The sequence below is a fragment of the Choloepus didactylus genome, chromosome 9 (assembly GCF_015220235.1).
Source record: "Choloepus didactylus isolate mChoDid1 chromosome 9, mChoDid1.pri, whole genome shotgun sequence".
Taxonomy (NCBI): Eukaryota; Metazoa; Chordata; class Mammalia; order Pilosa; family Megalonychidae; genus Choloepus; species Choloepus didactylus.
In genome coordinates, this window is record NC_051315.1 from 21,087,295 (window position 1) to 21,103,465 (window position 16,171).

Sequence of the window (16,171 nt, forward strand, 5' to 3'; positions counted from 1 at the left end):
GACAGAAGGATAACATGGGGTGGGACACAATGATACTGAGAAGAGCCTGGCCCAAGAAAAGGTGTGTGTGTAGAAATAATGAGTAATAAAGAGGTCTGGATGGTAGGGACATGTTATGGCTAGAAATAAAAATATTTAGGTTCGTCCTATAACATTTCTAATGCACCTTCCTTTCATCCATTCTGAGCATGCATAGTTTTGCCAAAAACTCCCAAGACTCAGATTTCCTTGGGTATCTAATCTGGCAAACTAATCCTTGAAAATATATTACGAGGAGCTAAGAGAGTGATGCTAGAACTCTCCTTGGGTGGCAAGTGTAAATTTCAAGGTTGATTTCCTGGGCACCCAATTTTCTTGATTCCAAGTATGGGAATTTCAAGCAGTCCAATGGGAGAGATAGTTTTAAATAGGTGTGACCTTAAGTAGATTTTAAATTATATTGTCTAGTTGAAAAATGATCCCAAAGGCTAAACTGTTTGCCCAACTGAAACACTTTTGCTTAGTTGTGACACCAAACATTTTCTCTTTCAGAGTGGCTTCTGTAACTGACCTCATTCATATTTCTGTTTCAAAAGCAGAGAAACAGAAAAATTAATTAGACAATAAAACAATAAATCCAGGTAAATACACATTATGGCTTTCAATTAGCGAGTGAGTTTCCAGAGGATGCTGAAGTGTTATTATCAGACAATGTAGTTTCACTTAACAGGGACAATAACCCCAGAGCAGAGTTGCTTTTTTTTTTTTTTTTTTTTAATATTCTGCAATTGACTCCTTTGCACCATGTTGTGCCCATTGCTTCTGTGGAAATTTGAATATTATTCAATAGAACAATTTCCTGGAAAATCTTTTGAAAGTGGTCACAGACTCCGGCTCTGCCCTGGTGCCTGGGTCTGCCAGCATGCTGTTTTATTACCTCTGGAAGATTTGGTGAAGGCTTAAATTAAGAAAACTAGGTTCATAAAAATAATCAGTGTGTGCCTCTTTCCAAAAAGGAAAACTGCCACATCCCTCTCTTGGTATTTCTATGTATTTCACTTCTCTTCTATCTCTATCACTCAACCCTTCAACTTGCTTACTGAAATGACTGATAAGAATTTTAGATTGCTAACTCTAAAGTAAGGGCTGTTGAAATCATTTAATTCAATTCTTTAATATTACCAATGGGAAATCAAGGCCCAGAATGCCTAAATGACTTTGCCAGGACCACACAGTTAGCAAGTGGCAGAACAAAGTTTTGAACTCCATAATGCAGAGAACAAACCAGGAATGACATTTTTAAAACTTAGCAGCAGTCAGGCATAGTCACTAGAGAATCAGAACAGAGCCCCCGATTATCCTGGTGTGTTGCCAAATACCAGCCCCAGCTGGACTAGAGTGTGCATCAGTTGGGCGTGTTTATAACTAATCACTAAAATTTTAGGGGATGAAGAGAAATAAGTGCCCCTTGTTCATAAGTAGGTACTCTAAAGGAGATAGCTGGTATAATAATGGAAATTTACTTTCAGCTATTGACTGCTCTCTCTTTTCTTCACCTTTTTTTCTCCATTCTCTTCCTTGCCACCAATTTTTTGAAAACTCACCCTCCTTTTTTTTATCTGTCTCGTCATTATTTATGCTGCGCTCCTCTGGCTTCAGGTGTATAACCATCTTGCCAAAATTCTCAAGACAGTCTTTGTAAGTATCCCCTTTCTAGCCCTTCAGGCTAAGCCTTGGTTCTGTTTGTAAAAGTAACTTAATCTATAGGTCTACAATTGATCTCTAATTCACTTTATCCAAAGTAGGAAAAAAAATCACTTGTAATATTATAGTCTTTGAATTTCATTTTTACCTATAATAATCTCTTCTTAATTGCTTTCTTTCAAAGTTATGAGAAATTATTTTTGTTGCTTCTATTGATAAAGTTGTTTGACACTCAAGATCACAATTAGTAAATCAATAGAATGGAATTATGCCAGAGAAGTGCACATCTACTCACTACTGTACATGTCAGAGCCTTTTGTTTGAGGTCCAAGGACCCAACATGCAGAAATGCCATGCCTGAAAACTTTGTGCCTCATCACTGAATTTTGAAGGAAGCATGAAATAAAAGTCTGTGGTGAAGTGGGCATTCCCACTGGCCTGATATATAATTAATAATATGTTCACATATTCATTAAATGTCCCAACCTTCAATTTTCTAATAGTAACTATCTTGAAGTTGTATATCCCGGTACCTTTAGTATTTGCCCGCCGCTGAACTGAGACAGATGACTTTGTACTACACTTGCTTTTTTTTTTTTCTGCATAGTCTTACAAATAAACAGGGGCTTATCCAGAATTAACACATGAGCCTATAGCATTCTTTTTTTCTGGATTCATCAATCCCTTCAGCAGCTCAAGGAAAGGGTTTTAAGCACCTATAATGTGCTGAAATCACTTAGGTACAACGATGAAAAAGACAAACCCAAATGTGTCTACGCTTTCCAGACTGGTGAAGTTTCATCTTTGAAGTGTTCTGTTTTATTCTAAGCACCTTGAAGGATATGAGGGATGAGAAAACTTGGTCTTGCTAGTCGTGATGGTTAAGTTCATGTGTCAATTTGGCTAGGTTATGGTGCCCAGTTGTTTGGCCAAGCAAGCACTGGCCTGATTGTTACTGTGAGGATGTTTTGTGGATTTAAATCATTAGTCAGTTGACTTCACTTATGGCTGATTACATCTACAATCAACAAAGGATATTGCCTTTGGCAATGAGAGAAGTTTCCTCACCAATCAATTGGCGGTCTTAAAGAGAGAACTGAGGATTTCAGCAGTCAGAAAGAAGAATTTCTATCTTTACTGCAGCCAGCCAGCATTCTTGGGGAATTTGTCCAAACCTTCACTGGAGATCTCAATTTGCCGCCTGCTCTACAGAATTCAGACTTGCAAATCCCCATGGTCACGGGAGCCAATTCCTACAATAAACCCCATGACATTATGATGATGTCAGTTTTGTTTACCTGGAGAAACCTGACTAATAACCTCAGGGTGCAAGACTCACCCTCATGAGACAATTGGAAAATGAGACTCTATAATGGAGTTTGGAATGTGTCTGGGTCAGTATATAGAGGTCATGGGGATAAGGAAACAGGCACTGTCACATGTTAGAGTATTTATTATGTAGAAAGCCTCCTAGAGGTGGTGTCCTGATAAGATCAGGAGTGGTAGGAGATGCAAAACTGGAGCAGCCCTGGGGTCTAAGTGAGTAAAGTGACTGTGCGGGGTTGAGAGTACAGTGGCTTTAACTTTCTCTCTCAGAGGTGCAGGGACAGACTGGTCATACAGAGTGTGAAAATCTAGGATTATCTCAACAGAGAATACAGACACAATATTTAATCAGTAAGCTTTCAGTAGAGGGCAAACCCCGAGCCACAAATAAGTCCAGATCCCTCTAAAGCAACCTCGTGAGGACTTCTGGGTCATGAAACAAGCCACAGGGTGCCAACCTCAACCAACCTTCTCATGGAGGTTTGTATTCTTAGAAGTTTCCTTTGCTCTGACATATCTAGAGCATGACTCCACTAACTACTTTGGAATCCCAGCAACCTACTCCTGATTCCTTGATTCCAGGGTACCTTTCCATGATCAGCTCTTTGTTGGATTATTTATGAGGTATGATTTGTAATACAAAACTGCACAATGTGCCACAGTTAAAACTCAGGGAAAAAAAATGCGTTTTGTGTTTCCTCTTTTCAGAGAGGTTGAAACCCCTCTCCCAGGGTGGAAACTAAACTGCCTCCCAGTACTCTGATGTGGAAAGCTCAAAAAGAATTGGGGATAAGCAAGAAATCACTCCTTTTAACTCCAAAGCCACCTATATAGACATGGAGAGTTATATCGTGCAATCCCTTTTGAAGAATCGTAAGTATACTCTTGCATTAACGAGTTAGTGAAGTTTTTCCTTTAAAATTAAAATTAAATAGAAGGCCATGGTAAATTATCCATTTCATTTCTCCTCACAGAAATAAGGCACTTCAGCCTCAATACATGCATTTATGCCAAGTAGCTCATTTATACTGTTGCCTGTTGGAGTTTTTCTTCTTTCAACTTAGTAGGGAGCATTTGTGATCTTTATTACCCCAATAAATCTACAAAATGCCATTTGCTTGAGGCTCTTTATTTTAATTTCAGTTAAATAAATCATGCTAGGTCCCTGGCCGTCATATTAAGATAAGCATGGATCTAAAAATAACACATGCGTTTTAGCCAAATGTTTTCAGATTAAATAGTGGTAAATTTCTTTCGGTGCCCCCCAAATCCTGTTGATGTTGGAATATTTATTTGGTATTTTGGGAGAGTTTCTTGAAAAGCATGAACCTGTTTAACTAGAATGGAATCATTTTCAAACTCATCTATGGACCTACTTGTACAGAATTATTCAGTTCAAGCTCCCTGTTGCTGTAGTAAATCCATCTTGAAGTGGGGATATTTCCCCAGCTCCCTTAGAGGGAAATTTTATATCTTTTAAGGTTAATGCAATGCCTATCTATACTGTGATTTACTTAATAACTATAAATAGCTCTAGAACTGGATTTCACATTGTCCTTTGTACAGTAATATCCAAAAATCTTTTAAAGACAATTCATTCAATCTACCCAATAACGGACTCAACATCTGCCCTGATCAACCAAATCTACTCCTATTCAGGACTCAGATCAAAACACCACTTCTCTGAAAATGTTCTTTGAATTTCTGTGGGACATTGTCTTCTGAAATGCATTTTACAGATCTGTCTCACCACTCACAATGGAATAGTTCTGATAAATGTATGTGAATTTTTCTTGCAGACAAGATTCAGCGTGAAGAGGAGGGAATAAAACCCACAAGGTTTTAAACAGTCTATTTTATGCATTTATTCTGTTAGAGCCTAAATATATGTTCTCTGATGGATTAGCATGGCCCTTTAATTTAAAGAAAGAAGGGTGGGTGGATTGGACAGGAAATGGGGAGTCGTGTATTTAAATAAAGTTATTGTAGGATCCCACTTGGATCTTTTGGCATCTCCTGGCTCCATCATGTACATGCAGATCCCATGCAGGTAACTTAAACTGTAATGTTGATCCATCCCTAAGATGCAAGGTCAAGTATGAACCTGGGTGACTTTCTGGTTCCATCAATTCAGATATCTTTCTGGGCTTAGTCCTTTAAACATCACTCTAAAGTGATGTGACTTAATGAGCAGGTTTGAGCAGGTGCTCCTCCAAGGCAGCACCAGCAGTCTATAATAAGTGTCCTTTGGGGTTACCGTGCAGCCCAGAGCCCTCCCCACCACTGCCCAGGGGTAACGTGGCCATTGAAGCATGTGACAATACTGGATTTCCAGAGCCCTAATTTAGTCTCTCCTTTGCCAAGTGAAGGGCAGGGCTCAGGGGCAAGACTGTTATCTTGGCAGGGGTCTGGGGCTGTGGCAGCTCTGAAACAACCCCTGGTGGGAAATTGAGGAGTGACATTGATGGGTTTCAAGGGTGGCCCTTGTGCCTGCACCTGCAGAAGGACACAGCTGTGATTTAGAAATTCAGCCCAAGGGTTGAGGGGAGGTGTGCATAATGTAAAGCTTGGTGGTTCTGGTCTTCTTTGACTTCAGTGGAGTGAGAAGGGGGTGCAGAGCAGAGAAACCATGTGCTATGATCGAGTTGACATAGCGGGAGGTTTTGCTTTCAGAGCTTTTATTGCTATTATGGAGTACCAAGTGCTGTCTTTGTTTGCTATACATTTTATGCCCCAGAGACAGCTCTTTTCCTCTTGAAGGGATTTTAAAAACAATTCACAGTTTTTATTTTATTCGGTGTTCACCATTAAGAATTCATGCAGAGCAATTTTACTTGTTGCCAATTAAGATCTCCCAGTGGAAGTCTAGGATTATAGTGAAGGCAACCTGTTTAATACCTGGCACCTCCTTAGTCTACACAAATGAACCCCAGAAGGATAGAGACATGCTAATTTTTAAGATGCCTGGATAATACAATTCTAAGGTCCAGGATACATAGAAGGTAAATCTTCAGGAAGTCCTGGGCCCTTCTCTGCTGGGACTATATGTCTATTTGCATCTTACTTCTGTTTTTTGTGAGACAATATCTAGATAGCACATTAACAAATACTTTTCTTTTCCCAGGGAGAGAATAATGGCATGTGGCCTTCCAGTAAGCAGTTAACAATTTTAATATCACTCTTACACACAGGCACATACATAAACACACTCTCTTTCTTTATAGAAATTTAGATTTAGAGCTGGAAGGAACCTTAGGCACGGATGCAAATGATCTCCACCTAAAAATGTACACATATACTGAAATAAAGAATATAAGTGAGTATTTGGAATATGGATCATTTTATTTCCATGCTCACTGTACTTAGCTAAGTGATATTTTGAATCATGATGAGAATGAGAGCAATGTTTTTGCCAGGTTCTTTTTATCTATTCCTTTTCTTAGAGGAAGAGTCACGCGCAAGCCAGAAAAGAAAAGTGGAAATCTATTTTAAAGAATTCTGCATAAACTAAAATCATCATTTTATTGCTGGAAGGGATGAGTCTTATGGGATCTTCTTCCAACCAAAGTTATGTACCTACTTTTCAAGTAAATGTTTTACTTCCCTGGGATAACAGGAGCTAAGTGCTTTACTAGGGCAAACACAGCTCATAATCGATAGTTCTATCCATTCTTGGAATCTGGTATTGAGGCTTAGGCTGCCCCTTGGGAAAACAGTGAAGAACTTCGAATTGGCTTTTCCACACATCTAGTTTCCCTTTCACCAACAACCCAGTCTCCACACATTGCTAGATGGTCTTTCCCTAAGTTGCCTTCCCAGTACCAGTGAAGTGAGACCAACAAATAAAAGGAGCAACAAGTCATGTATTTTTGAATATCAAATAGATGTTCCTTGGAACCTTATAGTAGATGGTCCAAGAAAGAAAGGGTTCGGAAATTTTTTTTTTGTAAAAGTCAAAATTACATTTTATATGTATATTTGCCTATGCATAGCACATATTAGCAATACTAATGGCTCTGAGAAGTTCTGCAATTTAAGTAAAGATTTAAAAACTTGGTTGTACCTACTATTCCCCACAGGACACCTTTATTTTTTTTGTAACATCTATAACATCTTGATATAGGGAACTAGTGTTTCTTAGAATATACTTGTGTAGATGATTTCTTTAAATCAGAGGTTCTCAATTGGTGGCAGGGGTGCAGTTATAGCCCCTCCCCGCCAAGGAACATCTGGAAAATGTTGGAAGACCTTTTTTGGTTCTCACCACTGGGAGGTGCTCCTGGCATCTACTAGACAGATGCCAGAGAGATGTTAAACATCTGGCAACATGCAGGGCAGTCCCCCATAACAAAGAATTATCTAGCTCCAAATGTGTACAGTGTCTCAGTTAAGAAACTCTGGTCTGGTTATAGATTGTTCAAATTAGACTTAAGTGATCTAGAATCTGTGGGTTGGCAGCCGGCACTGCGGATATCTACCGGATCTTGTCATTTGATTTTGGCTACACAGACCCACTTATCCTGTACTAACTCACAGGCTTTTGAAAATACCATCTACAATCTGAGCTACAAAAATCTGAAATGGCATCATCTGGTTGAGCTACTAGCAAATTGTTATATATTTCTGTTCTATTAGTCATTTCTACTCCATGCTCTTTGAAGCTTTCTCTGATATATGTATTATATAGCTGTATCATTGCACAATATTTAAGCATGACAGAAAAAGTAAAATTTTGCATGTCTGTACATGTTCTATAAATGCAATATAATACTCTAGACATTCTGTGTTTCAAAGAATCTCAGTGCTCAGTGATCTTAAATATTTCAATATCTTCTCTTTGCAGATAAGGAAACTCAGGTTAGAGATGTTGCCCAATAGCCAGCTTGGGCAGGTCAGGATGAGTCCAAGTACCCAGAACCCCATTCTGGTCCACTTTGCATCACTACCATATCATTCTCCCTCCCATCTCCATTTTAATTTCACATATGTGGCATGAAAGAGCAATTTCAATCCCAATAGTATTCATGAATTCAGTTTGGATTTTCCAACTGTTTGTTTGTTCTAAACTCTTAATTTGAGACTTCAAATGGATAAAGATTTCTATCAGAGAAGACATTCTCAGCAGTTGTTTCCTTATAATTTTCCTTGCCAGCTACAGATATATTTTCCCAAATTAGAAATAGTAACAGATGATATAAAAAATATGAAGCGCAAAAAAACCCTTTTCTCCTAATCCTTACTTTGCACATGAGAACAAATAAACATGCAGAAAATTATAATGCTTGTGTTTCAATGTGAACTAGTATGCAAGTAGTCACTGGGTGTGTATATTTTTTCTCATCAAGCAGGGAGATGCAGATCAAAATAAACCCACCCAGTCTTGTACTCAATCCTTAGACTCAGTTCTGGATTCTGACTCCACCCTTCTTTCAGATGAATTCACAGAAGTTTTCCTCCTTAAAAAGGATTTGTTGTGTCAAAAAAGACAGTTGAGCTAAATGACTGCTCATTTCCAGACAGCTATATTTGAACTCCACTAATTCCTTTGCAATTTGAAAGTCCAGAGATAGATTATAGGTCTATTTCAGTAGAATGCTAAACAGGGCCCCAAAATAACCAGTTATCTTGAGAGTGTGATTACAACAATATATTTTTGGGTCACAGCAGATGGTTATGCTATGAGAAGTGACTAAAATCTATTAAAGACCAGTAGCCCCCTCCATGAAAATAAGGAAAGACTTTCTTTAATTCCTGCACTCAATCCTCTACCATTTTTCCATCCCTTATCATTCAGCAAGTGGCAATGAGAATATCCCTTGAATCTACCATGTGTTTGATCAGTCATCAAAGGTGGTGACCATAAATTAAAGCTGACCACAGTCATTGTTAGAAGAGCTAAATATTCAGAATGTATATATCTTTTATTTTATGTTATAAGTTCAAGTATAAATGGAAGGCCTTCAGTTAACATCAGCAGCTGAAACAAGTAGCCCACTCCATGAAAAGTGTAGCAGCCACAAATCAAAGCCATAATAAAATCAGAGGAGTCTATACTGATTTATGGAACGTTTGTTTAATTTACAATTCAGTTGGGCTTGTGTACCTGACATGCTATTCCCATGATCGTCTGCACATCATAGATTCTACCCTAACTCATGAATAAAGCATTTAAAAAATTTAATCAAAACCAGAAAGAATTTCCCACACTGCTCACTGTCACTCACATATCCTTCACCAAAAACAAGTTAGCTATAGTTGTAGCTATGATATTGTAATAACCATCATAAGGCCTATCATTTTAAGCCAGTCAAGTCAGGATCTGTTTGCAAAATATAATCAAATGTAATTTCAAGATTCAATAAATAATATATAAATCTGCTATTACTGGTTTTCATTTTCTTTTCAATACTACCCATTTTCACTTTCTCACCAGTAGTTATTCTATTCAAATGTCATTATTGCCCACTATTGTTATTCAAATGGAGCTTTTTTATGAGATGCTCTGACACAATATATAAGATGGCACTTCTTCAACAGCAATAATTCCAGTTCTGAAGGAAAATGGAAATGATTGTACACAAAATTCTGAGCTCTTTTATGTTAGGTTAAAGCCTGTGCCTGAAATGGGATTTTAATTTAATCATATCTGAGAAGATCAAAGGTTTTTATTAGCTACCTCAAAAAGCAGAGGAAAAAAAAAGAAGCCTTTTCCACACAGGTGTTTTTTGGTTCAAGGATCCTGTGAAACTGTTAATCTGCCCCAGTGGTAAGTATCAGATACACTTACTGAGAAAATCAAACTGAATTTCTTCATCAGCTGATATGCAAACATATTTTTGTGTATTTTTCCCTTGAAAAATGGGGAAGACATCAAATATTCTATACAAATAGTTGAAAGAAAATGTCACAATTTGGTTAAATAATTTTAAAAATACACTTTCCAGTCTATCCATGGAAATTATATTGTCACAAAACCATAAATTCATCATTGTTGATTTTATTAATGCAACCTTGGTGTTAAAAAATAAAACAACATCAAAACCAGGTTATAGCTCCTCCAAACAAATCTAGTGAATATTGCATCAATTATATAAAATTAACTGGTATGTCTGTTAGTGGCAGACAGACTTATAAAATTGAACACTTCTGCTGTATCCTTCCAGCCGTTTATCTGTGTTTAGAAATAAAAGGATACTTTATATTACCATAACCAGAGGTCTGTTCTCCAGTAGGAAAAATAATACAAGAGCAGAAAAAAAATGAAAATGTGTAGCAAATAACCCAAGACTAGAATTCCCCTGGGAAGGTGACTTTCAAGTTTATTGGAATTCATTATAGTAGTTGCAAGAAGAAGGAGCAACACAGCCTGGCACAGAGACCAATGGTGACGGGTGTGGATACAGTTTGGTAAGAAAACCACAGAGATGGTAACATTTACCCTCCACCTCCGTGCACAGAGAGCACTTCCTCAGAACAAGGAGACACAAAAGAAAGGACTATACTAGTTTAGTGACTTTTGGGGAGACAAAGCTAAGAATATGAAACAATTCTGTACAATGTGAGTCATCATGTAATCAAGCACTAGCATATTTATTTCAGATAACAAGCAATGTAAGAAATTTCAGAAAAGGATTTCAAATTCCACAGCAGCACCTTTGAATAGCATCAACTATAGGGATTCTGAAGTCTATACAATGACATCACAACCATTTTGTTAGTATCAGTTTCCAAAGCGGCCCCAGGGAATGGATGTGAGTCTCAGGAATCCGACTTCTATGGTACTGACCTCTTTTACTATTTTAGCTGCACAGATGTTCTCACATATCTTTCCCTAGATAGAATCAGAATTCACCAAAGTACCCTTTTTTAGAACAAAAACTAATCATCGGAGACCTATACAACAACATTCTTAAAACAGTCCCCTTCAATATGAAGAAAATCAGAAAATTTAAGCAGAAATGTTCTACATTTTAATTAGACAAATAATTAAATAATCCTTGAGCAGACAAAGGTCAGAGAATTTGTGTTCCAGTTTCCACAGTATTACAAGCTTGCTAACTAGCCTTGGGCAAATTACTTAACCTTGACAAGTTTCCTGATTTTGACCATCGTATTAGCTCTGAGCATGTCCCTGACACAAGGACGACCTTTGGCCCCCTTGCTTTAATTTAATTAAAGGAATGTATTCTCTCAGTAGTCTCAGATAATTCCTGCACATAAAGGTGCTTTTTGAACCCAGTGGAAAAGAGGCCTTTTCCAACTCCCCCGCCTCCATGATCAAGACACATGCTACAGAGACCACTCCCTAAGGAAACAAATTAGATAAACGTATGTATTTAACTCACCTCCAGAGACTTCTGTGTTGCTCCTCAAGTTGAGTCAGCAGATGCTCGATGTATTTATTGGAGTCCATGTATTCCTGCACATACAGACACACAAAGACAAATAAAGCATCCTTACCAGATGCACAGGCTCTTAGGTCTCTACCCTTATCTCTACAAGGAAGATTTCTGATGAGATAGTTTCTCAGGCCCCTTCCAGCTCTGGGAGTCTATGCTTCTCTGACTTAAATGTATAGTCATTTGGGGATGAGTGATACTCTCTCCACATCCTGTGATCATTCTATAAACAAAGTGCTGAAGAAAACAGATTTTACAGAGTCAATGTAAAAATCCTCCTATTAATGGAAACAAAAGCGTAAATGTCATAGTTGTTATTACTGTGGTCTGTGTTCCACTGTATGAAAGTAAGCAAGTCCATGTGCTGCTGACTTAAAAAGAATTAAGAAAAATTAGGTGACACAGGTCTTGATTTCACTGATCTTAGGGGAGTCACTTTCTAGCAAAAAGAATGCTTTATATGGAATGCTTTATACCAAGCAATATGGACGGTTTTGTACATGCACTGCCCATATTCACCGGGCATATTATTTACATTGACGAAGGACAGACCCATTTTTCCTTCTTTCCTTATATATACTAAACAAGGAATTTGTTTTTTTATACTCTTAGAAAATAAATCTTTGGCTTCTAAGATGTGAAAGGACAGCTGTACCCTGTTTTTGAGAAATGGGTGTGTCTAAATTGATTTTTGTAAATCAAAGCATATTTTCCAGAAACACTTCTGAAACATGAGGACTTTGTCACATGAGTAAATGTTCAGAAAAAGCCAAATATTATTAAATCTGATTTTGTAATTTGTGATTTCCAAATGTGAGATTCTTACATAACAGGCTTTCAGTTGCTAACTGTGGAGCAAGGTACAATGTGTAAAATTTTGGATATTTTTTCATTCTGAATCTGATACTTCTTACCTCTTCTATTTGAAGATCTAGACTACAGGCCCTTACTTCTACATTTCAGTGACCTCTGCTGGAATAATGGGCAGTGATTTCAATTTTACAGCTTCCATAAAAGATATTTCATTTCTTATGGATTTGAAATAAACTGGGAGCTTTGATTAATATTGGCATTTTTCTTCCTGAAATATAGATTTCTCATGATTCCATGCTACATATAATCTATTGCTCCTATAGTTATATTCATTAAAATAAGGGGAGTGGGGGAGATAAATGTAATCAGAGTTGAAGTGATATAATGGAATGTACCCTGTCCTGATTTTCTGGTCCACATTTGCCCAGGTTGCCTTGGAGAAGCCTCTTTATCTTTCTAAAATACTTCAGTTTAGACTAGACAGTGTACCACGTCCACATCTCACTAAAAAATGTTATGACTGTATGACACTATAATTCCATTGCATATAATTAACTAAAGAGTTTTATACTTATTAAATAGCACTGTCATGTTACTGCTGAAGAGTTATTTACTTAAACATGACCACCGGGAATCTTTAAGAGAAAGCAGAAATCCCTGCTACTGTAAGGTTGCAACAGTCTGTGGTTATTGTATTATGTGTCCTAATCAAGGCCAAAACATAATTTAGAGCACTCAAAATTATCAAAGGCATTAACTCTCAAATCGGTTCAGCTGAATTTTTTAAAGGCATCGTTCCCACATAGAAACAAATGTATACTTTTCGAAGTCCTCCATCCATTCTTCATTCAACAATTATGTTTTGAACATCTATTATCTGCCAGGTGCTGTTCTAAGTTCAGTGGATACAGTAAAAACAAGAGGGAGAAAGCACCTGACCTCAAGGGGTAAAATTCTGAAGGTGGGGGAGGCATTCAATAAGCAAGCAGATGAATAAATGAACAAATTGAGATCAGATCAGTTACATGCTATGAAGGAAATAAAGAGGTGATAGGAAAGACTTCGGGGAGAGGCTGCTCCTTTAGATAAAGTCATCAGAAAAAGACTCTATGTCAAAATGATTTTGAGCAAAGACCTGGAAGAGAAGAAGGAGGCAACCATGTAGAGAAAATGAGGGAAAACACTGCAGGCAAAGGATATAGTATATGCAAAGTTCCTGAGACAGGATGTTTGAGGAACAAAAAGGAAGCCAGTGGGGCTAGAGAGCTGAGAGCTGGGGAGTACAGTCTAAAATGAAATTGTAATGGGGGATGGGTGTGCAGGGACCAAATAATGTGCAAACCCTGGAAAGCGGATTGGATTAAAACCAATGGATTTTTAATTCTGTTCCTTCTGCTTAGTTTAAATCAGAGGCTGAAGCTGAATGGTGTAATGATTAAAAATACAATCCATCTTTGCAACATGTGGTACATACACACCATGGGATATTTTTTCTGTCCTAAGAAAGAAGGAAGTTCTGAGACATGCGAAACATGGAAGAAACTTGAAAACCTTATGCTCAGTGAAATAAGCAAGATACATAGGGACAAACATTGTGTGATGGCATTTATAAGAGATGTCTAGAAATAGTAAACCAGCAGAGATTAGAGATTACCGGAGGATGAGGGGATGGGAGAAAGGGTATGTTTGGTGTGTATATGGAGTGTGTACAATGAAATTAATGAAAAGAAATATGATCTTTGGATCAGAGAGAATTAGAATCAAATTTTGATTTTGATACCTACTAGCTATTTCCCCTGGGCAAGTTATTTAATCTCACTAAGCCTGAATTTCTTCATCTTTCTCAGAGGGATAAATAATAATTTACAAAGGTGTTATAAGGATTAAATAAAATTGTACAAGTAAAGCATATATCAGAGGGTCTGCCAAATAATGAGTGTAGCCTGCAGAATAGAGTTTTAAACACCTCTTCTCAAAGGCAAATCGCTTTACAAGTTGAAGGCAATACCCATTTTCTCTTCTATTATCAAGCATCACAATTTTTAAGTGTATGGCTCTTAGATAATAGTTGCTGAATATTAGAATAGACAGGCAGAGATTAATAATAACACAGCTTTTCTACCATTACATATAGGTGTCACTGGACTGTGGATTAAAAGCAATTTACTTGCTGCTTCCATTTAAAATGGCATCATCCAATTTTCCATAAATAAAATAATGATGACAAATCTTAAACCGATGGGAGACTAAGATTATGGATTCCCAACCTCCTTTTGCGGCTTTAATGTTCTCCATAGAACTCTTCCTTCTAACATCCAATATATGTTATTTATTTATTTGGGTACTGCCTGCCCCCTACATCCCTCTCAAACCCGCCCCCTCCCACACACACAGACCTCGTCACCAGAAGGATAAAAGAAATGGACTGAAAAAAATAATGCGAAGCTTACGTATACTTTTTGTTTGATGAAAGCATTTATCCCTACCTAAAGAATGAAGGAAATGCTCTCATACACCCCCCACTTCTGGCCCCTGAATTAGAGAAATGAGTTAACCAATGAGAAATTCCTAGACCATCCTGCAGGAGGAAAATAGGAGTTTTCCAGTGAGAGCCATCGTTTCCTTCATCCATTTGAGATTTCAGCTCCAAGCAAATGATGGTGGGTCTGGCTGTCAGTGGGGTGGGCAGTACTGCAGAGTGGAACTGCCACCACAGCAAGACAATGCTATCGCCACAATGGCTGCAAGACGTCTGGTGGCAGTGCATGTTGGCGTATACAGTGTTGTCATTGTACACCAATGTTCCCAAATTCACAAGAAACAGCAGAAAGGAAAGGTATGACATGATTCCACCTCAGTATAGCAAGGTTCCCCAAATTGACCAAAGGATGCTGGATACTGGGAGAGGCTGGAGAAAAGATTTCTACACATGCCAAATGGACGAAAGTGGAGTCCACACCCAGCTGACAATATCCAGTCTGTGGAGATCATTTCAGAATGAGTCGATTGAACATATACAATATGGAACCCACGGAAAAGTCCTACAGGACAAGAGAAAGAGGACATTATACTCAGTCTCAGGAAAGCATGTGACTCTGAAAATGATTTACTAGAGAAACAAGGTAACATTTTAAAAAGAGCCTTAGCATGTTTATTAGTATTCAGGAAGATGTGGTCTCTCTAAAATGCACAGAAATCCTTAAAAAAAAAAAAAAAAGAGGCTGAGATCAAAGACTGCAGAATTCGACTTAAAAAGATAACGGGGTGAGCTATGAAGAAAATAAAGTGAAATAAAACACTTTATATAAAGTGAAATAAAACCTTTATTGGGCAAGATAAGAACTTCAATGAACCCTAAAGTGCAACAGCAGAATTGAAAGGAGTTGGTCCCCTGCGTTGTGAAGTCCTTTATGGGGTAGCTCTCCTGCCATGAAATGATGCTTCGGAGAGGGGCAGGTACTGGATTTGGATGTACTGGCACTGAACTGGACAAACTGATGAACGTCTACTTCTCAGTATCTCAACTGAAAACAAATCGAAGTCCCCAGCCCAGGCCAGTTACTTAAATATTCACTAACCTTTCTTCTTTTCTGTGTGTGGTGCAATTAGTGTAAACATTGAGCCTACTATAAGCTAGAAAAAACATTTTCTTTGTGTCCATGTGCACTATCTGCCACTCATTATCTATGAAAAATGTCAGCATCCCAGGCCTTGTCTTGTCCAGCAGGTACTTCCCATCACACTTAGCACGAAGACTATAGAAGCTATCATTATTAATTTCATGAGCATCCTATTCTGCTGGTTTTCCTTATAATTACAAAACCCACATAGGGTATAATAAATAGCATAATTGACAATGAAAACACACCCACCCACACACATATATACATACACAGAGTCCTGTGGAGGACAAACTTAATATCTATAATGAAATTAAGAAATAAAGGATA

At 37.8% G+C, this 16,171-nt stretch overlaps 1 protein-coding gene across 10 annotated transcripts in view; it reads right to left on the reverse strand.

Moving 5' to 3' along the window:
- NCKAP5 (NCK associated protein 5) overlaps positions 1–16,171 on the reverse strand; it is a 1,340,286-nt gene that overhangs the window by 632,234 nt on the left and 691,881 nt on the right. For 9 of the 10 annotated variants that reach the window (XR_005218940.1, XR_005218939.1, XM_037850400.1 and 6 more), the window contains one exon: positions 11,355–11,428. The exons of the other annotated variant lie outside the window; for it this stretch is intronic. Coding sequence is in view for 7 of the 9 variants with exons in the window: in XM_037850400.1 (XP_037706328.1) it covers positions 11,355–11,428 (74 nt within the window). In the remaining 2 variants the exon portion in view is untranslated. The remainder of the gene's footprint in view (positions 1–11,354; positions 11,429–16,171) is intronic. 10 annotated transcript variants of the gene reach the window in all.